Source organism: Ceratotherium simum, chromosome 4, assembly GCF_057802395.1.
Source record: "Ceratotherium simum simum isolate JZ-2026a chromosome 4, ASM5780239v1, whole genome shotgun sequence".
Taxonomy (NCBI): domain Eukaryota; kingdom Metazoa; phylum Chordata; class Mammalia; order Perissodactyla; family Rhinocerotidae; genus Ceratotherium; species Ceratotherium simum.
Genome location: NC_141903.1, coordinates 34,570,541 through 34,592,640, shown reverse-complemented (window position 1 = coordinate 34,592,640; position 22,100 = coordinate 34,570,541). Strand labels below are relative to the sequence as shown.

General features: G+C 45.5%; 2 protein-coding genes across 3 annotated transcripts in view; both read right to left on the bottom strand.

Annotated features, from left to right (window-relative positions):
• LOC101407382 (protein diaphanous homolog 1) overlaps positions 1-5,551 on the bottom strand; it is a 39,193-nt gene extending 33,642 nt beyond the window's left edge. For both annotated transcript variants that reach the window (XM_087429645.1, XM_087429646.1), the window contains exon 1: positions 5,358-5,551. In XM_087429645.1, the coding sequence (XP_087285771.1) occupies positions 5,358-5,474 (117 nt within the window). In that variant the 5' untranslated portion in view covers positions 5,475-5,551. The remainder of the gene's footprint in view (positions 1-5,357) is intronic.
• Positions 5,552-7,668: 2,117 nt separating this feature from the next.
• On the bottom strand, positions 7,669-21,993 carry HDAC3 (histone deacetylase 3). The gene is made up of 15 exons (XM_004420058.3): positions 21,856-21,993; positions 21,678-21,760; positions 20,222-20,364; positions 16,055-16,136; positions 15,871-15,927; positions 15,694-15,749; positions 15,166-15,299; positions 14,558-14,638; positions 14,112-14,185; positions 13,887-13,951; positions 12,572-12,661; positions 12,385-12,443; positions 12,047-12,126; positions 11,607-11,764; positions 7,669-8,320 (listed from the first exon to the last, which is right to left on the bottom strand). The coding sequence occupies exons 1-15, from the start codon at positions 21,908-21,910 to the stop codon at positions 8,251-8,253; spliced, it is 1,287 nt and encodes a 428-aa protein (XP_004420115.1). The 5' UTR covers positions 21,911-21,993; the 3' UTR covers positions 7,669-8,250.
• Positions 21,994-22,100: the final 107 nt, after the last annotated feature.

The following is a 22,100-nucleotide window of genomic DNA, read 5'->3' as shown; positions in this document are numbered from 1 at the left end:
AAGAATGCCATGTGTTCCTCTTAATTCAGTTCTGTTATGCTTGTTCTCCTTTGTGTCCCCTTAGGTGTTCTGTCCCCCTTCTTGGAGGAAAGAAATTTAAGCAAATATTTAAAGGACAAACTGACACTCCCTAATTGTCACAGAGCCAAGCAACAGAAAGCCAATTTCTTCGATCTTCTCCCTCTCAGTCTCATAGCTTTTGGTCTATCTGTTCCTCTCATATAATCCCTTTCTACTACTCAAGCTACTCCAAGATCCTGAAATTTACTAAAGGAAATGTAGAATCCAAAATTTCTGTTTCTCCTCCTCCACTCATTTATCCAATTTCCACCCCGTAGCCCCCTGATGTTTCCAACCTACAACTGTAAGAAGAGATTGCTGCACTGAGTGGGTGTTTGGGCTTGATGACATTTAGAGTCCTTCCAACTCTAAAATTTTAAGGCTACCATTCATAGCAAGCTTTAATAATGAATGGAAGTAAGAATCTCAAAGTTGAAAGAACAATGATTCACCCAGAGTTATCCTGTAATTGGTGGTAAAATTCATTAAAATACTGGTCTCATATTTCTCTTTTCCTTCAGTAACTCTTTTATTTTCTTAAAAAGAGTTTCCTGATTCTAAAAACTGTTTGTAAAAAAAAAAAAACGTAGAAAATAAAGTAAAATATGTTCATAGTGATTAAAATATTCTTTACTTGTTGTCAATTTTAGCTTCAAGGTTTTAAGAAATCTTAGTTATCAACAGCTTTTACCACTCCTGATTCCCCAAAGGCCTGGCTGTCCATGGGACTCCAACGAGCCCCTATAAGAAGCAGGGAGGGAATGCAAACAAAGAGGGAGGGGATGATAGGCAGCTTTGTCTGCAAGGGGAGAGGGCTGGCTTTGTCTCACCTAACCCTAACTAGGGGCAAACACCCCATGCTGCTTTGCTAGGTAGCAAGAGGTGAATTTTTTCCTACTGCTTTCAAACAAAAGGATTGAGAATAGGAGGCTCAACACAACAAAGAAAAACTCTTAAGTAACACAGTTTGCTTCAAAATGGGGATACTTTTCGTAGTCATAAATCATTTCAGCTAACTGAGCTATAAAATGGGAGAAAACACCACGTGCATATACAAACCCTTTGTTTCTCTATAATACCTAGTATTTCTTATTAATAAACATGATTTTAACCTGTTCTAAATCATATGTGGCATAACTTTATCTTTTAAGCCTCTATTACGTTTCACTGAAAATATACCACTCTCCAAGAATAACGTTGGAATCCATTTATAAAATACACTGAGGGCCCCAGGGGATATCAAAGGTTATTCTATCACACAGGAAATAAAATTAGCCTATTCTGACCCCTATGCCCATCAACAAAGTTAAATCACTTCTCACTTCACTTACAACTATTTTCTTAGCTTTTATAATAAACATAATTTACAGGTCATAAAATTTACAGCTCTTTTTATAAAAGGATCCTAACATTTACCAACTCTCCCAAGGCAGAGATTTTAATTCAGAGGCATTCCCTCAGTTTCACCTCCTGTGAGGAAGGATTTCCCTTGACACAAGTAAAAGTAACATTATCAAGTGGATCCTTGGTCTGCCTCTTTAAAGACAAGGCAGGAAGAAGGGCAGAAATTTTTAAGGTATCATTCTGTCATCTCAAACATCTAAATAACATTCCTGTAGGCTCCCCTCCCTCTTTCCAAAATAAGTAATCCCTGTGTTTATCATCTTTCAAAAAAACCCATGTGACTTGCATAAAGCTCTCTGTATACTCCTTGGTTTTCTGCAACCTTTTGGATCAAAGTTAATGTCTTCTTTAAGAGGAGAGAAGCAGATATCTGCACGAACAACTCCACTTCTTTCATATTCTCTACCTTTCCTAATATCTGTTTAAAATTCTGCTTGGCATCCTTCACCTTTGCTGTCATTGTGGACAGAACTAAACATTTACACTTCCACTATCAATTTGCTTTTAGAAGGGCATGAAACTGCAACATGGTAATAATTCAACACAGGCATCCAAAATTAAACAAGATTTAAAAAATTATATATCTATTCTCTCTAACCCTACACTAAAATTCATGTTTTACAAAATTATGCTCCTAGCTGAATCAGGCAGCAACATTCTTTCTTAGAATGTATCAGCTTCCTGATTGTATGAGAAGACAGGCAGTCTGTAAAATGTAGGAACACTCTGCAGTCTCCTAACATCCTGGTTATACTCACTCCCCTTACACACATTTCAGAAATCAGTCTATTTGACACCCACATTCATCACTGCTGAAAAGTCAGAAAACACTCTATTCATTCAGAATTTTTATTTTCCTTCATCTTAAGGACTTCTGAAAGGAACTAGAATAATGCCAGAGAAGGGATAAACATGCTCATGGCCCAGGAGAAGACAGACTTATGAAGAACCAAGGGGGAAGAACCAAGGGGGAATACCAAGTAGCCTGGCTTCAGCCACAAACGTCAGAACTCTAACCACCACGTGTTTTTAAAAGATGATTCCCAACCACTTTTTAAGCTCAGACTCCATGTCCTTTCCACACAAATGCCTCAGGAGGTAATAGATCTTAGGCAATTTGTGAGCTCTGTTCTCATCAGCTGATCTGTATTTAGAACCTGCATAAGCCTGGAAAGGTACGCAGCAGCTAAAGAGATTAGTAACCCCTCAGATGCAAACAAATAACCTTCGCACACACTAAGTCACAAACCAGTGCAGTTTCATAAAGTACATTCTTAACGGAGTTCCAGAGGACACACTCTAGAAAAGGTGGAGTAGGCGAAACAGCTTTGAGTTCACTTTTAGCCTGTAGTTCAAGAAAACTAAGCCATGGGTAACAAAAGCACACCAGCCATCTCACCCACTCCACCCACCCACATATACATACACAGCCACAAAGAGAAGTGGATTGCAACGCTCCTCCTAGTCTCTCATTTCCACTGAGTTCTCATAAAAAGAGCAATGAGAAAGACAATATTTTGATGCCTTGAGGTACGTTATAGTTGGCAATAAAGGGGGTAAGAAGCACTACTTTCCTAGAAACTTTCCAATCCCCTAGCTATCAGTCCAATTCTCCTCAGTGCAATGTTACATACATTTTAAAATTCAGCAGGTTAAGAGTTAAGACCAACACCTAAGAAAAAGAGAACTTGGTTCAGCTCCACCTTCTTCCAAAGCAAATACCAACAGCTCTGAGCCAAATCCACTCAGCATATACAAGACTCCATGGACATTCCAAAAAACAGGTGAAAAGAAGTTCAGCTTCCTCAGGTATCTGAGGTGTTTCAGCACCACATACTTAGTAGATTTCACAAATTTGTGAAACACACAAGTGTTAGATCAAAAAAAAAGCACACATAAAATTCTATCAAGTACTTGAAAAACATTTACAAGTCACAGAGGTCACTATAAATCAGCAGGAGTAGCTGGAATTCGGGTGAGGAAGGTCAAACAGTACCCATGGAAACAAAAGCAAAACAAAAAGATACAGAAATAGAATAGGGGCCCTAGAACTTAAGTCTTAGGAGGAAAGCTCTCTAACTAGAGGGTTGAGTCTTATCCTAAAGAAACGAGGAAATGTTGCTTTAGTCACCATATGGGGAGGGTCACCACTACTATTTACATTTCTGGAAAAAAAGGTGTTGGCCAGATAAAAACAGGCAGTTACTAACAGCCTGTAAGTCACTGGAAAGGACAGTCTAGAAGCACCTGCCTTGCTAGAAATAGGAAGAGATGAGTCACTATTTTAATTCTGTTTAGTCCCCTCCACGCTTCAACCCTCTAGGTCCCAAAGCAACACTTTCTTCCTGTTTCCATCACTTTATCAGTTTTCTTCTCAAACTTAAGTTGGGTCAGAACGCTAAGAAGTGGGGATAAGAGAAAGACAGAGGAAAGAGAAGCCATTTGGTTAGTAAAAAGAGATACTGGCGGGGCCGGCTCTGTGGCTTAGCGGTTGAGTGCGCGCGCTCTGATGCTGGCGGTCCGGGTTCGGATCCCGGGCGCGCCCCAAGGCACCACTTCTCCGTCCAGCGCGAGGCCGAGTCCCACGTACAGCAACTGGAAGGATGTGAACCTATGACATACAACTATCTGCTGGGGCTTTGGGGGGAAAAAAATGAATAAATAAAATCTTTAAAAAAAAAAAAAGAGATACTGGCGTAGGGGTGTGACTACCTGGAAGAGAAGACTAAGTAACTACAGGTACAACTAGCAAATGATTATTAAGATACAAGACTCTCCCTCTCTTGGATAGTGCCCCATATCTTTCAAAGCATTTACCGTAAGCAGCAAACAGCTCCTTGGAGAAAGGAGTAAAAAAGAGCATTTAGTGTGGGCAAAGGTAAAGAAAAATGACAGTGTTACATGAATATCAGTATTCCTTCAGACTCGGATTGGAAGTAACTGGCACCTGAGGAAAGCAACACTCTTCTACAGGTGGGAAAAGGGATCTCAGTAGCCTTGGGGCACAAGAGGTGGCAGAAGAGTAGAGGATGGTTATCATGGGAAATGTATAAAAAGCAACTCAGTTACCCACAAACTTCTTGGACTTGCCGTCTAACTTCCTCCCCACGGGGGAGGTTTATCACCATCCTAGCTCAAGAAGGGCACGAGCATGAGAGAAGCTGTACCTCCCTGAAAAGTGATAAGCAACAGGGCAAAGAGACAGGTTCTCTGGATAGAGAACTACTGGGAAGCAAATTCACGTCATGCCCAGTGACCACAGCACCTGGGCAGCAACCCATTCCTGCAATCGTCAGGACACGTCCAAGGGAGGAGGGCAGGTAGGGCTCAAGTCACGTAACATTCCTGAGGGGAAGAATTATCAGGTGACACCGGGCTGAGGGCCCAGAGGTGGGACTCGGGGGGGAGGAAAGTTAGCAGGTGAAAGGGATCAATCTCAGAGAAGGAAGTGACCTTTGGAGAGGCAAAGAAGAGCATACCAAAAAGGGGGGAAGGGTAATAAGCGAAAACGGACCCGGAAAAGCACAGAGGACCAAGATAGTGATACCTCGGGCAATAGAGGAAGAAGAAAGGAAGTGGGGCTGAGAGGGAAGAGATGGGGCTGAGACCGGCCGGGGCTATGGGGGCGGAGGGCAGAGCGTGCGGGCTAGGGGACGAAGGAAGCCCCGAGGTTGCCGGGGCAAGAGCCGGGTGGGACTCCGGGGCTCCCTGAGGTCCCGGGGGGTTAGGATGTTGGGCTGCGGAGCCCAGGACCGAGCAAAACCAGGAAGGGAGGCGCGGAGGCGGCTCCCTAGAGACCGGCGTGCACCCCTGGGGCCGGCTGCGGGGATCTCCGGGGTCCAGTGGGCGGTTACGGGGCCAGGCTGAGGGAGCCGGGCGGGAGGGACACTCACAAATTTCTTGGATTTGCCGCCGTCGCCGCCCGCCGAAGGCAGCTCGTCCGGGCTCCGGCCCTTCTTCTTGTCCCGGGACCCGCGGCCGGGCCCCAGGCCCCCGCCCTGCGGCTCCATGTCCAGGTTCGCGCTGGAGAGTGACCCTGCGCCTACGCCGCTCCCGCCCGGCAGCTCTGAGCAAGCTGCCGCTGCCGCCGCCCAGCAGCTCCTTAGCCCGCCGCCGCGCCCCGCCTTATTAGCATGCCGGCTGCGCGCGCCTCATGAATATACAACGACGACGCCTAGCTCCCGCCCGCGTGCCCCACTTCCGCCCGGACCCGCAGCCCCTACCAATGGGGGAAGGGACAGGGGTGGAGGGAAGCCGCGGAAACGCGCTACCTGCCCGGCGGGCCTAACCATTCGGATTCACGTGGGGGGGTGGTGAGCGGGCGGTGCAACTCTCCGCGGCCTCAACAGGGAACGGCGCCCCCTAGCGGCTGGAGCGGCGCAGGCCTCCCCGCTCCCACACAGTGCCCACGTGGCTGTAAAACCTGGACCCTCTGACGCCCCAGACCAGGATATTATCTGAACCAAAATTCGCATAAGAGACTGTTATCTTGGCAGAAAATGTAGTGCCAGGCTTTCCAGGATAATACAGTTTTTATGTGGGCCATACCTATGGAGAACATGAAAAAATAAAGAAGTAACAGCTACCATTTATTGAAAGCTATGTGCCAAGAACAGAGCTTGGTGCAGGGCAAGTGCTAGACTGAACTCGACTGGCTCTGGAGTTAGATTACCTAGTTTTGAATCCCAGGTCTGCTATTTTCTAGTTGTGTTTCTAATCTGGAAAAACTACTTACTGCCAACTTATGCCTAAACAGTAATAATAGTTACCATTTACAATGCAGTTGCTCTCTGCCAGGTACTATGCAAAACACTCTACAAGTATTTTTTTTTTAATAATTTTTATTTATTTATTTACTTTTTCCCCCCAAAGCCCCAGTAGATAGTTGTATGTCATAGCTGCACATCCTTCTAGTTGCTGTATGTGGGACGTGGCCTCAGCATGGCCGGAGAAAGCAGTGTGTCGGTGCACGCCCAGGATCCAAACCCGGTCCGCCAGCAGCGGAGCGCACGCACCTAACCGCTAAGCCACGGGGCCGGCCCTCTACATGTATTTTCTCACTGAATCCTCACAATGCCATGTGATCGATTCCACTAGTCTCACCATTTTACAGATAGGAAATTGGAACTTGGAGAGTTGAAGTGACTTGGCCAAGGACACATAATTGATAGAAAATTTAAACCCAGGTTAGTCTGACTGCCAAGCCCTATGTTTAACCAGGATTCCCTACTGACATAAACCAAACCTGAGTGAAAAGAACAGGTGTTCTCCAAGAGTATGTTCTTTGTTCTACTAGCTTGATTTCCCCCTCAGTAATTTCATCCATTCTCCCAGGTACATGTCTCTTGTGTGAAAAGTAAGTGGTACCTAGTAGGGCCTCAAAGTATGGACCGCATTATCTTGCTCACAGCTGGCAAAAGATTTCAAATGTATGTCCCTGGAGGGCAGAGTCAGTGACTTACTCTGGAGCCCCCAGTGCTCAGGCTAGGGCCTAGTATACTACAGGGACTCCGCCAAACTGGCTGGATCCTAAATCTGGCCTTTACCTCGTGTTCCACTTTCTATTTGCTTGATGAAAAGTTGCATAGAACTGTTCGGCCCACATTTTAAACTCAATTTGTCCAAAACAGTTCAAAAGCTACTTACTTTCTAAGCTAGAGTGTTGAGAAGCAGACAGGATCCAAGCATGGAAAGAGTGACCCATCTATTACTCTTCTTTCTTGTACCACTGTCCACATCTGCTATAGCATTTATCTCACTCCTTACTGGATTGTAAACTCCTCCAGGGAAGGGACCATGTTTGTGGGTACTACAGTATCTAGCACTGTTCTTCACATAGACAGTTAAGATAATGAGCAACTACTTATGGCAGGTACTGTGCTAAGCACTTGACATATTTTATCTCAGTGTATCTTCACCAACCAGCATCACCATTCCAAATGCCCAGGTTCAAAAACCTGAAGTTATCCTCTGCTCCCTCTCTTAAGCTAGTAATCTGCCCAGGTTTGTCTAACTCTTAACCAGAATGCTCTATTAACTCCCTATATATGAGTAAGATAATCCATGTAGAATACATATACCTAATATAAGTGCTAAATGAATGTTAAGTATGATTTTTATTATATACATCATCACTTCCATTTCCTCTCTTGTCATATCTGGGCAGCTAGCAAAAATTAAGAATATTACCAGAAAGGCAAAAGGTACAAAAAATACCAACTTGGTTTATTGGATAAAAACAGTGGTAAAATGGACATAAAGCCAAAAGTCAGAACAGGACATTTTCACATCCTCTCCCAACTCAAAACCGCACTTCTCATCATCTGGGCTCAAGGTGTTAGGGAGCCAGAGGCCCCTAAAATCCCTCAATCTTCACCTGCACCGGAAGTAAGGCCTGCAGTTGGACCCAGGAAAGGAGGAAGTCAGAGGCAACCTCAGTCCTGTCTACTCCTCAGCCCTCAAAGTCCCTGGGTTGGAGGGAAGCAGGGAAGGAATAAGGGGGTCAGAGGGGCTGGTATTGGCTTGTAGGGCCCACTGCTTAAGATGTCCTAGAGACAGCTATCCTTGTCCCCACCCAATCCTTAATAGGTACCATTGTCAGGCCTTGGGAAGGAGAGGAAAGGGGATAGTTGGTTTGAGAACCAGATGTGGTCTCCAAACCCTCCCCTAGCATTGGTAAAAACCCAGAAGGTGACCGGTCCAGGGCTAGGGGAGCCACACCTTTTCCCTCCCACCCAATCAAGAGGTAAAAAGGAATTCCTTGGGATACAGCAAGCCTAGCCGCTCTTAAATCTCCACGTCGCTTTCCTTGTCGTTGTCATGGTCTCCATCATAGAACTCATTGGGTGCCTCTGGCCTGCAAAGCAAGGGGAGAGAGGTCAGGGTCCCACTCTCCAAGTTCCAATCTTCTCCCACATAGGCACCCTCTCTGGAGCCATTTCTCAGGCCCCCTTTGTCAGAGAACCACTCTTCTCCTTCTGTTGGTAGAGACTGATCACCAGTCATTCATCCATTCATATAGTCAATACCCATTTATTGAGAGACTGCTCTGTGCCAGACACTGTCACAAGCCCTAGCAATACAGTAGAGAATAAGTCAGACAAAATTTCTGCCTATCTCAAAAAACGTACCTAATAAATGAGACTGACAATAACCAACAAAGTAAACAAATAAACATGATAACTTCAGATGGTGGAAAGTGCTATGAATAAAACGAAATAAAGCGATGTGACTGAGAGTGATGGGAGGAAAAGGGTAAAACTTCAGACAAGATTATTAGGGAAGGCTGTTCTAAGAAGGTAAGACCTGAAGTCTGAGAAGGAACTGGCCAGGCAAAGATCTCAGGAAGACCATTCCAAGCTGCAAGAAAACCAAGTACAGAGGTTGTAAGGTGGAAGGAGATTGATGTATTCCAGTAAGAGCAAGGAGACCAGGATGGCTGGGAGTAGTGTGCATGGAGCAGAGTAGTCAGAGATGAGACCAGGGATGTAGGTATGGGCCAGCATGCAGGGCCTTTGAAAGCCATGGTCAGAAATCTGGATTTTCTTCTAAGTGCAATTAGAAGGGAAGCTTCAGGGCCGGCCCCGTGGCTTAGCGGTTATGTGCGTGCACTACACTACTGGCAGCCAGGGTTGGGATCCCGGGCGCGCACCCAAACACCGCTTCTCCAGCCACGCTGAGGCCGCGTCCCACATACAGCAACTAGAAGGATGTGCAACTATGACATAACAACTATCTACTGGGGCTTTGGGGGAAAAAAAAGGAGGAGGATTGGCAATAGATGTTAGCTCAGAGCCAGTCTTCCTCAGCAAAAAGAGGAGGATTAGCACGGATGTTAGCTCAGGGCTGATCTTCCTCACAAAAAAAAAAAAAAAAAGGGAAGCTTCGAGCAGAGGAATGACATGATATTATAAACCTGTAGTGGGTGAAGGGATGTGAAAGCAACACAATAAGGGTCCAATAAGTATTCAATACTGGTTCCTTTCTTTTTGGAAAACTATTCTCTGGGAGAATATGAATAACTCATAACTGAACTTTCTTGCCCACAGCTGATAACTGAGAAAGAAGGGAGAAAGTCATCAAAGAGAAGTTGGGGAACTAAGTCAGGAAAGGCCTTCTCTGCCTGGTAAGCAATGTCTCAGTTACCTCTGCACAAGGGTTAAAGGTGTGGAGTCAGAGACTCAGGTTTGAATCTCAGCCTTGATATTTAACTAGCTGTGGGACCTTGGAAAGTTATTTAACCTCTCTGAGCCTTAGATTCCTCTTCTGGTAATTTAAGGATAACAGCCACCTCTTAGGGTTGTCTGACGGCAACAGAATGATGACAGGATGATATGTATGTTTTAATATAAAGCACTTAGCATTGAGTCTGGTGCTTAGCAAACCCACAGAAAGTGGTAGCTCATTATTACTACTCTGCAAATGATATGCAAGCTGGAGCTATAAACATCAAAGAACAGGAACTCAGTGGGTGGTCTGACAGTGAGGTAAGGCTTAGGACAGGAAGAGGACTGAGGCTTCTGCTGGCTGTTGAGAGGGGGTGGTATAATGCAGAGACTAGGCCCAGATCCCAGCCTAGTCTGGAACTATAGGTGAAAAATCTATAGCCTGGAACTATAGATGAAAAAGCCCAACTTTACCAAAAGGAAGAGCTTAAAAACAAGTTTTTACCTGTTTTTATGACAAAGAAAATCTATTTCCAAAGTCAAGCCTCAGAGACCTAGAGAAGTTGAGAAGGAGATGATGGGTCAAAAAGGAATCCCTGAGGCCAGATGTTCAGGTACCTCCTCAACCAGGAGTGGGAATAAGGGGGTATTCATGGAGGAAGAAGGTTAGAGTGGTCCTAAGGGTCTGAGCAGTAAAGCCCAGGTCCAGAGGAGAGATCTGGAAGCCTGAACTCTAAGACAGAGAAGCAGATTCTGGAAGGGACTGAGAAACCCATCAGACTGCAGCAGAGCCAGCTCAAACCTCTAAAACTGCGTGGGAGCAGGACCAAGCGTCCTGCAGGTGTCCAGCTGTGGTTATCCCTCAGTCATGTAACGAAATCTGTTCTCCATTAAGTGCATCTGTTTCTGCACTTCTGGGTTCTGTTGTATTTTCCCTTCATTTTTCAGAAAAGCTTGTTCAGGGATTTAAAAAAAAATTCCATCCAGGTCTCTTTTTTCCCTAATTCATTACATCTGTAAATATTTTAGTATGTATCTCAGAAAGATAAAGACTTAAAAAAAAAAATAACCACAATACAATTATCACACCTGAAAAAATTAACAGAGGAAAGAAATCAAAGAGCCTTAGAGAGCAGTACACTGGCAGTGACCTGTCCAGCTCAGAACCGAAGGAGGGAGTAAAATGAATATAAAAGAATATAAAAAGAATATAAACTATTACAGACTTTTTAGAAGGCAATTTGGCAGAAAATATAAGAAATTTTAGTGCACACAGCCTTTGACCTAGCAGCAACAATTCTAGGAATCTAACCCACTCAAGCATGCAAAGAGGTATACCTAAGGGGGTTCATTGCCACATTCCTAGTAACAGTAAAAAAATGGGAAATAATGTAAATGCCCATCAGGGGTACTTGGTTAAATTATACTACATCTACACAATGGAATATTATACAGTTGATAAAATAATGAAGTAGGTCTATATATATTGACATGGAAAGATACATTGTAAAAAAAAAAAAAAAGGAACCAGCTGTAAGTTGTAGAGCAATATGTATAGAATGACCCAACTTGCATTAAAAAAAAAAAACCTGCACAAACTCTGAGAATGAGTGTATGTATGTGTTCGTGTTTATATGTGCATGTTGAATAGTCTACTTGTAATCTATAGAAAAAATCTATCTGAAAAGATACAAATCCAACTATTAACAGTGGTTACTTTGTGGAATGTGTCTGGGATTATGTGAAAGCAAACAACATATTTTGGTGCTGTTTAAAATTTTTACAATAAATATGTGTTACTTATGTCATTAAAAACAGGGCAAAAAAATTGTGGAATTGCGGCAGACCAAACAGTAGGCATACCGAAGGATAAAAGTGAGGGACAATTAGGCTAATGCCTTCCAATTTACTTTTTCCCTCTGGACCTTCCCGACGAGCCTGCTGGAATCCCCTGCTCTCAAGTCCCTGCCCCCAGACCTGCTGTAGTTCTCCTCGGGACCCCTCTCCTCTGCATCAGCCTCATCAGTCCTGTCATAGGTCAGGAGGTCTGCAGGCACATCATGAATCTGGACACTAGGCGCATGGTTCAGCATCTTCAGGTTTTCAAAGATTGTCTGGCGGATCTGGTCCAGATACTGGTTGGGAGTGAGGAAGGAGAATGAGCAACTCCCAGTGATTCCCAGGGCATCCACACTTCTAGCTGCCTTTCACCCCTCCTAGTTCGAGTCCCCCACCTGATAACTGTCCCTCCTCCCAACCCCGTTTGCCTCTACTTTAAACTGGTCTGCCTCCTAGCTGATAACAGTGATAGTGATGGCTGAGAACTTTCTTCTCTTCTCTGGTTTCTCTGATTTCCCACATCCTGAACCTCTCCTGGGCTCCCCAACCCTAGTGCTCAGCTTCTCTGAGCTGCAGACCTGGCGTGAGTTCTGATTCTCGATGCGGGTGCTGACATCCGGATGGAGCGTGAAGTCCGGGGCAAAGTACTCGAAGTATTCTTAGGGGGGAAGGGAGATTAGGAGGAAAAGGTATGGCTTAGAGAGAGACAGGTAGGTCCCCAGACTCCCAATCTCTTTCGTTCCCATTCAAAACCCCTACACAATAGCTGCCCAATCTTTTCCCTGCTCTAAGCCCAGGGGTTTAGTCTGCAGAGCTCTGAGAGTGTCAAATTTCCCGTATGCCTTCAAACCAGGCCATTCTGGAGTCTTGTGAGAATGGCCTTCCTGTTGTGGGGGTATCCTGGGATGCTCCTTACCACTGTAAGGAAGCTCCTCACTAATGGCCTCTTCTACCAGCAGCGATGTCTCATATGTCCTGAAACCAACCAGCAAAGGAGGGCAGGCTGAGCAAGTGGGCTGAAGGGCTCACCTGGCCGTCTCTCAGGAATACTATAGCTCACACACTGGACAAAGGGCAGGAGGAAAACCAGGGAGTGTGCTCACCAGCAACGGGCAACATTTCGGACAGTATAGCCACCACCACCTAGCACCAGTAGAGGAATATTGAAGCTCTTGACATATTCGACGCATTCCCTGTTAAAAGGAACCAGAGAAATGGGCGGAGGAAATTATCAAAAGCCAAAGTATATACCTCTAGGTATTGCCTGGGAAGGGGAACAAGGGAACTAGAAATGTTCTACATCTTGATCTAGGTAGTGAAATTCATTGAGTCACAGCCTTGAGATACATGCACTTAATTGTATACATGTTGTGTCTCAATAAAAATTTTAAAATACAGTGCACTCCCACCTCTCTCCTGCTCAACACCCACCTTGGCACCCCAACTATTAATCAACTATTCTCATCAATGCACCAGCAAGTACTGTCAGTTCTAGCCTCCAAAATGTAACTCAAACCATCTACTTATCTCCATCGCTACCTCCTCCACCTTAGCCCAAGCACCATATCTCCTGCCTAAACAACACCAACAGCTTCCTAACTGGTCTTCCCATGTCCATTCCTGTCCCCCCATTCCCACCCCAAACCTTTCTCTATTCAGCAGTCAGAGCAGTTACTTTAAAACATGAGTTGGATCATGTCACTTCCCTGCTTAAAATCTTCCGAATGTTTCCCATCATATTTGAAACATAATCCAGCCCCCTGACCAGGGTCTAAAGGCTCCGCACAACTTGCCACTGCCACCTTCTCAGAGCCCCCTCAAACCACCTCCAGCTTGTTCCCTGCGTTCTTGCCTCACTGGTTTTACTTCATCTCCTCTGCTACACTAGCTCTTCCCTGCCTCAGAGCCTCTGCACGGGCCCTTCTCACTGCTTGGGACAGACTTCTCTTTGCTCCTCTTATGGCTCACTCCTTTTAGCATCCAGGGCTCAGCTGAAATTTCACCCACTCAGAAAATCCTTTCCAAATCATGCTATCTAAAGTAGATTCCCCACTGTTATCCTGCATGTTACCTTTCTATCTTTTTCCTCCATAGGATTTATAACAATCTACTTATTTTGTTGGTTTACTCATTCTTTGTCTGTTTCCTAAACTAAACTGTAAACTCCGAGTTTCCCCATTGCATCCCCATCTCCTAGTACAATGCCTGGAACATAATAGGTGCTTAATAAAAACCTACTGTGAATGAATGGCCAGCTGGGGAACCCTGTTCAAGGTGACATTTCTGGTTCAAGTACAATTTGTAGCTATTTTTGATTCCCAAGAACAGGTGAGGCTCATTCTCCAACTTTCCTCACTCCATCTATTGAGGCCCAAGGCCACTTGAAAACCTGGGGGAGTGGAGGAAGGCAAGTCTCACCCATGTCCTCGAATACTGAGGTTGAAGCAGCCCAATCGATCACAGCCCAGAGAGTCAGCTCCACACTGCAAAAAGCAAACCCCAAGCCGCTGCAGTGGGACAACTGAGCAGAATGCCCCAGATGTCCTTCATTTCCCTTCCCCCACCAACCCTGAGGCTCTCCTCTTCCTGCTCTCTGTCCCCAAGCCCAGGCAGAGTCCCCTGAGGGGGCACTGACAGTATTACCTGGAGCACAATGCACGTGGGTTGGTAGAAGTCCACCACCTGGTTGATGACTGGCTGGAAAAGGTGCTTGTAACCTGGGAGAGGGCCAAAGATGGGCACCTGGCACCCCAAGGGGATGGGGAGACAGGGAACAAAAGGAAAAGGGGTTGAGAGAGCGTGTAGCCCAGGAAAGGGGCAACCCAAAGAACCAAACCATTGGTTCTGAACTTCTGGAGGGGGTCCCAGACCCCTCTGAGTGACTGATAAAAGCTAATGACTCTTTTCCCAGAAAAGTGCACATACACACAATATGTTGCATATAATTTCTGGGGGGTTCATAGTCCCTCTGAAGCCCATTCATCCTTAAGGACACTTGGCTCAACAGCAGACAATACCAGGCAGAAGAGGTTAATTTCAAGGACAGAAAGAAGGGACCCAGTAAGCAGGGAGAAAACTTCAGTACTTACTCTGGTCATCAATGCCATCCCGCAGGGGCACATTGAGACAGTAGTAGCGGCCACTCTCTGCTCCAACTTCGTACATGTCACCTATAGGGAAGTGGGGGGTGGGAAGCGGCAGCCATGCATAGGAGGCATCCACAACTCAGCTGCTTCAACCCCAATCCGCACTCTGAGGGCCTCTCACTCCATCTGCGTACCGCCACCACACACACCCTAGAGCCACTAAGTCTCTTGCAGCTTGCATTCATTCAACCGATACTTTTTGAGGGCCTACTATGAGGCAAGCTGTGTACTAGGCACTGGGGATACAGCAGTAAAGAGAACTAATGAAATCCCACCAAGCTCATATTCTTGGGGGTAGGCATGAATAGGAGGGAGACAGTAAACAAAACAAAACACCACAATAAATACAAACAGCAGTGAGTGCTCTAAGAGAGACAAGCAGAGTGACGTGATAGAGTTATGGGAAAGGAAGTGATTACTTTAACTGGGGTGGTCAGGAAAGGCTTCTCTGAGGAGAGGCCATCTGAGCTGAGACCTGAAGGCTGAGAAGGAGGTAGTCATGGCAAAGAGCTGAGGGGTGCAAAGGGGGACGGTCATTCCTATTCCCATACCTGTGCCAGGGAAGAAGTAGTTTCCGTACTTGTGGAAGGACACTGTCATGACCCGGTCAGTGAGGTAGAAGGCTTCCTGAACCCCGTCACCATGGTGGATGTCAATATCAATGTAGAGCACCCGAGGGTGGTACCTGGTGCGAGGGCAAAGCCAGGGTCTGAGGCAGAGGTGAACCCCAGGAAGAAAAACCCCTCAACCCACTCCCACCAAACACAAGGTGTGGAATTATGAAGAGTCTGCTCTGGCCCAAGTCACCCGAAACCTAATACCACCAGTTCCCTAAGGGCAGCCCTGGGGCTCCAGCCTCGAGGCAGGAACAGGACAGGGATGTGCAGAGAAAGCTGAAATGTGAGCAGGCAGCACAGAATCTGCAGCAGAGTACAGGAAGAGGCAGTCTGAGGAAAGCACCAAGAACTTGGGAGAAGCTAGTGTAGGGGTGGAGGTCAGGGTCAGGGCCAGGGCAGTCTGAGAGACCTCCTCAGCCAAGAGTCTCATAAGTCCCCCTCATCTCCTCCAGGGCTACTTACTTGAGCAGCTCCAGGATGCCAATCACAATGTCATTGACATAGCAGAAGCCAGAGGCCTATGGTGAGATAGTGGTCTTACAAAGAAAGGAACAATTCCTCCACCCAGCTGCCCCCGACTGTCCTCCTGACCACCTTCCCTAGGGTAGCCATTGTCTCCCCCATCACCTCCTCACTCACCTCAAACTTCTTGGCATGGTGCAGACCACCAGCCCAGTTAATGGCAATATCACAGATCTGAAAGACAAACACACAACTCACAGTCCTCCTGCCCATTCCCAAAGCTGGGAGCTCAGGGTCAAGGTTGAGGCCCTGAGCCCAGGCACCCAGAGGAAAGGGGGAACAGGACTCAAGCTATGGTCACCTTGTTGTTCAGCTGGGTTGCTCCCTGCAGAGATGCGCCTGTGTAACGAGAGCAGAACTCAAAGAGTCCGGGAAACACTGGGCTGCAGGAAAGAGGAGCAAGTTGGAGCCCTTTTACCTTTGTCCAGGTCCTTCCTACACCGCTCTCCCCGTCCCAAACCCCTCCAATTGCCATTCTTCCATAACCCTCTCTCCCCCTCCTACACACCTGAGTTATCTGCAAATTGATTCAACAAATATTTTAGACCAAACCATGTACCAAGCCCTGTGCGAGACACTAGGTGGGAAGTAAAGAAGCATTTAACTCTGTTAGGGAGTTTATAACCTAGCTGGGGAGAGAAGTAGGCAGCTTCTAGGTACTTGAGTATACACACAAAAAGGAAATAAGCTGAAAGAGACCAAGAACTTTGTTTTTCTTAAAAGATTCTTCTATGTGTATCACATTTTAACATAATATTAAATAATATTCTTTATAGTCACACGTTTTTAAGAAAGAGTTTTATCCCTACGTATATGAAATAATAATAATGAAGAGGTAACCCATAGAAAGCCTTTAACACAGTGAACGGCACCTAGTAAGCCTTTAATAAATGTCAGCTATAATTATTACCATCTTCATTCTTTATAAAAAGGAGAGGCTTGAAGCCAGACGCAAAATGTTATATACTATATGGCTCCATTTATATAACACTCTGGAAAAGGCAAAATATAGGGACAGACCTCAGATCAGTAGTTGCCTGGAGCTACGGTGGAGAGAAAGAACTGACTACAAAAGGGGTATGAGGGACCTTTGTGGGATCATGGAAATAATCTATACCTTGATACATTCTGTCAAAACTCTCAGAACTGAATACCTAAAAAGGGTGAATTTTACTGTATGCAAATTATGCCTTCAAAAATCTGACTTTTAAAAAAGGAAAAGCTTAAAAAATCCCTAGTTATAGGTCTCCAAGAAAACAGTGCAGCTGACACAGTTGACCATGTGACAAGAGAACTGTAGGGAGTTTTAGAGTTTCTCAAAGGGTTTGGGAAGAATTAGTGATTGACACCTAGAAAACTAAACAAATGAAAAAACAATGCAATTATCAGCTCCAGGAAAAACAGAAAGTTGTACAAGAAAAAAGATTAAATCATAGTATACTATTGGGCTCCATAGTAAATGAATTTTTCAAAGTTATAATAATGTAAACACAGAATACTTATTTAATAAAAATTGTGATATAACTATATTGTGAAGCTGGGAGGGGAGGGAAAGCCAGGATGATGGTATAAGAGACTAAATGCTCATCTCCCATACTAAGAGCTTGACAGACAATGCCTAAAACTGATAAATGAAGAAATAGCAATATAAGCAAGTTATAAGAGGCAGCACAATGTGATAGCATGATTAAGAGCCCAGATTCTGGAGCCAGACTACCTAGGTTCAAACCTTGACTGTTTAACACCTACTAATGATCATGAGGTTGGGCAAGCTGTTTAACCTTTTTGTGCCTAAGTGTCTTGTCTGTAAGAAGGAGACAATAATAGACCCTGCCTCATAGGGGTTGTTGAGATTAAATGAGCGAATGGCTGTAAAGCATTTAGAATAGTACCTGACACATAGTAGGCATTACCTAAGTATTACAGATTATTAGTAACAACAGTAGATTACTATTATTATTTTGAAATCCAAAGATAAATACCAGAAGAAATAGCTAAAGAAGCTGAAAGTGGCTGCCACTGGGGAAAGGGATTTATAGTGGGGAGAGACAGGTCTGGGACTACTTTTTTTTTTCCCCCATTAAAAGCCTTATAGTCCAATTTGGCTTTTTATATTAGATTACTTTGCAAACAATCATAAATTAATTAAAAGGAAAGAAAAAAAAGGAAAATCCCTGATTCTCAACTGAAGCACAGATAAGCACAAATGTAGCTTAAGTTTGCCGAGGACCCAGTGGTAGTATTGTGTAACTGCACAAAGAGCATTCACAGGGCCCCAGCTGTGGCCTGAGGGCTGACTCTGCGTTCCCAGACCTATAAAGTGAACTCAGAAGTAGCAGCAGCAGCAATAACAAGAAATCAAGAACTTCCCAAGATAGCATGTGACTGAACACCAAATGAGCAGTGCAGCATGCGCAGGACAGACCTCTGTGGCTGGTGTGGTCAAGAAAGGCTTCATGGTGTGAAGCCTCATGGTGGTGTGATGGCTGGGAAGGCCTTGGAGAGGCTGAATGGGGAACAAAGGGCATTGTAGGAAGGGACTCTATGCAGCAGGGGTATGGGGATAAGGTTGGGAAGGTGCTCAATGCCAGCCTAAGGAGTTCGTTTCTGTCCTCCAGCCCAGGCTGCTTCTATTGGTAGGATCTTTCAGGGAACCAGATTAGTGTCGTGTTTAAAAACCTGGGGTCTGGATTTGAATCCTGCCACCTGCAGTGACTAGTTATGTGACTCAGGCTAAGTTACCTAAATCGCCTGAAACTCCAGTTTACTTATGCCTAACATCAGGAAAAGGAATATTATATCTCAGGGTTAGTGTGAGAATTTAGTGGATGTACCAGCAATCCCCAGCATAGCAGTGTAAGCATTCGATAAATGGTAGCTGTTGTAGGAAACTGCAGGATCTACAGCCTGGTTTCTTCAAGAAATAAATTCAAGGAAGAAAAGGAAACATTACAGATTAAAAGTCTTAAGGGCCGGCCCTGTGGCTTGGTGGTTAAGTGCGCGCGCTGCGATGCTGGTGGCCCGGGTTCGGATCCCGGGTGCGCATCGAGGCACCACTTCTCCGTTCATCCTGAGGCCGAGTCCCGCATACAGCAACTAGAAGGATGTGCAGCTACGACATACAACTATCCACTGGGGCTTTGGGGGGAAAAATAAAATAAATAAAATCTTTAAAATAAATAAATAAATAAAAAATAAAATAAAATAAAAGTCTTAAGAGGCGGAATACATACAACCAAATGCAATGTGTGGACCTTGTTTAGATCCTAATTTAAATAATTCCACTGCAAAAAAGAAAAATTATAAGACAATTGAAGAAATCTGAATATTGATTGCAAATTCAATGATATTAAGGAATTACTGGTAATTTCTGAGATGCCATAATGATATTGTGTGGTTTTTTTTTAAAGAGTATCATTTGGAGATACACAATAAAGGATTTACAGATAAAAGGATATGACATCTGGGATTTGCTTTAAAATAATCTAACTAACATAAGAGGATACAGATGAAGTAAGATTGCCCATTTGCTCATAAGTGTGGCAGCTGGGTGATGGATATGTGGGGGTTCACTGTGCTAGTCTACTCTCAGAAATGTTTGAAATTTTCCCTAATAAAAAGTTTAAAAATAAACTGAGTAAAGGTAGCTGTTATGGTCACTGTATTTTCATGGATGTATACTAGAATGTAAGCAAGGATCATGGCTTATCGTCACTGTCCACTCCCTTCCCCACAGGGCCTAACTCTGAGTCTTCTTGCTATGATACAAGCTCAATGTAAACCTGATCATGTCAGATCACCCTCTTGCTTTTTAAAATACTTCGATGACTTCCCTCTATTCTAGGGGTAAAAACCCCAATTCATAATAGGGCTGTTTACTTTTTAAAGGCCCTGCCTACCTCTAACCTCAATTCAGATCACTATTCTCTTCAGATTCTGTGGTCTGCCTTTTTTCTGTTCCTCAAATGAGTTACACGTTATCCTAGCACAGATCCTTAGCACATGTTCTCCCTACTGCCCACAACATTCCTGTCCCTACTCTCTATCTTCCCAACCACCTTTCACCTAATTACCTCCTCCTCCTCTTTCTTCAGATCTCAGCTCAATCTTCATTATTTCCTCTAGGAAGCCTCCACTGACTAGCCCACTCCCAAGCTGGATAATTCTTCCACATATACACTCCCATGGTCTGTCATGTGCCTCTTCTTCATAGGACTTAGCACAACTATAATATTAAAATATTGCTGCTGTTGTTTATCATTGCATCCCCAACACTTAACACAGGACCTGGCCTACAGCAAATGACCAGTAAATATTTGTTGAATAAACAAATGGGTAAATGATGATTCACTGACAAGTAGGCCTCTTCTTGTCTTCCCACTGCTGCCACAAGACCTCACTCAAGTATTCTCCTTGAAATGCCTGGCATCAAAGTGCCTGGCATCAAAAGTCCCAGTCCTCCCCTCACCAGTCATCGCCCACGTTGAAGGCATTAAGGCTCTTGGTGAAGCCTTGCATATTGGTGGGGCTGACTCTCTGCAGGAAGTCGATGTAGTCCTCTGAGTGGAAGCGGCACATGTCATGCTGGGACGCCTGGTATGGCTTGAAGACCTCAGGATGGAAACACAAGATGAACCCAGGCAGGGTCAGTCCCACTAATGGGACTGAGACCACCCACACTGAACCCAGCCCTGGGGACTGTCCAAAACTACATACAGCAATCCCTTGACCCCTCAAGCCGTGTTATTCTAGGAGGCAAAGGTCGGTGAAGAAGAGAAGCTCCAATTAGCCAGGTGGTTTATTATGGTCAAGCCCCCTAAAGACCATGGGGGTTGGCTTCTCCTTCTCACCTCCAGTCCAGCCTTTCCTACTTTCTCAACCTTGAGCCCTGATCCACCTGCCCTGTTCCCCGGATCTCCTATTCCTGCTTCTTTCCATAGTCCTCTCCACCCCTGGACTCTGATTCTGTCCTCTCTCTCCTCTGAGTTCTTAATTTCAGAGTCAAATAATATGGGATATATGACAACCTTCTAACTAAAACCCAAAGTGCCAAGGTGCTTAGCCAGAGATTTATTATCTTTTGAGGCGTTTACACACTTCTTTAGAAATTGGACAGAACAAAAAGCTTTTCTCTCCCCAAAAAATGCACACAGGTACATACAGCGGCAGACTAAATTTCAAGGGATTCATAGATTCATGCACTAACATCACCTCAGTCTTTTCTACGACCAGTTCACTTCTCTGTGCCTCGGCACAAGCAGTAGACACTCATACTGTTGACTAATTCCCCTTGTAATGCATAAGGGCTGAGCTTAACTGTTATAATTGCATATCACAGCAGTAAATTCTAAGGTGGGGACAGACAGCATGTGAGGGTTGGGTAGTGATTACCCATGTAGGGGTATTCTAGGTTGGAAAGGGAATACTCAGGACATCTCCTGCTCTCCTCCACACACACATACACACTCACACACAGGGCAGCAGAGTCCTCCCTGGAGCTCTAGCTCCTTGGAGGCGGAGAGAGGTGGCAGAGAAGGGGTGGGAACTGAGAGTAACCTCACACCCAGATTCAGTGATCCAGCCCCTCTCCCTTTCCTGAGGCCACAGCACTGCCCACATCCTAAAATGCGAGGGAGGAAAACACCTTCTGTCTTCAAACCAGCCCCACTCCACCCTAACCTAGGTCAAAGGTTGGTCCACCTGAGGTCAAAGGGTGGCTGACCTAAGGTGAAAAAGTAACTCCTATTAAGTCAGGGGATGCACCCACCAACACTTCGCATATGGGGGATGCTCCTGGTTCCTTCTATCCAGCCCCCCCCCACTTCAGGGGTGGGTCGTACTTGGTGCATTCAGTGCAGCCTACCTACCCCTAGGGCCACAGCTCGCCCCCACCCTCAAATCCCAGCAGAGACGACGGGACTCACGATCATCTTCTTATAGAGACCGTAGTGCAGGACCAGACTATGGGTCAATGCCAAGCGATGGGGCTTCATAGGGTGCCCTGCCCCTGGGGGGTGGGAGAAGAGAGTTCGTCAGCTCCCATCCCTAGAGTTGTAGACCTCCGCGTCCCGAAACCCCTCGCGCATAACCTTCTTCCCTCACCGTAGTGGAAGTTGCCCACGTCGGGGTCGTAGAAATAGGCCACGGTCTTGGCCATGGTTCCGGCGGGATCAGGCCCCGCGCCTCCGCCACCCGCCGGGCCGCCTGCCCCACCCCCCGTCGTACGTGCTGCGTAGGCACGCAGCCGGCCTCTGCGGAACCGGGAGGTCCAGGCCCCGCCTCCCCTAGACCACGCCCACGCCCAGACCACGCCCCCTGCGGAGTTCTAGCAGTTGCCCTGCTTCGCC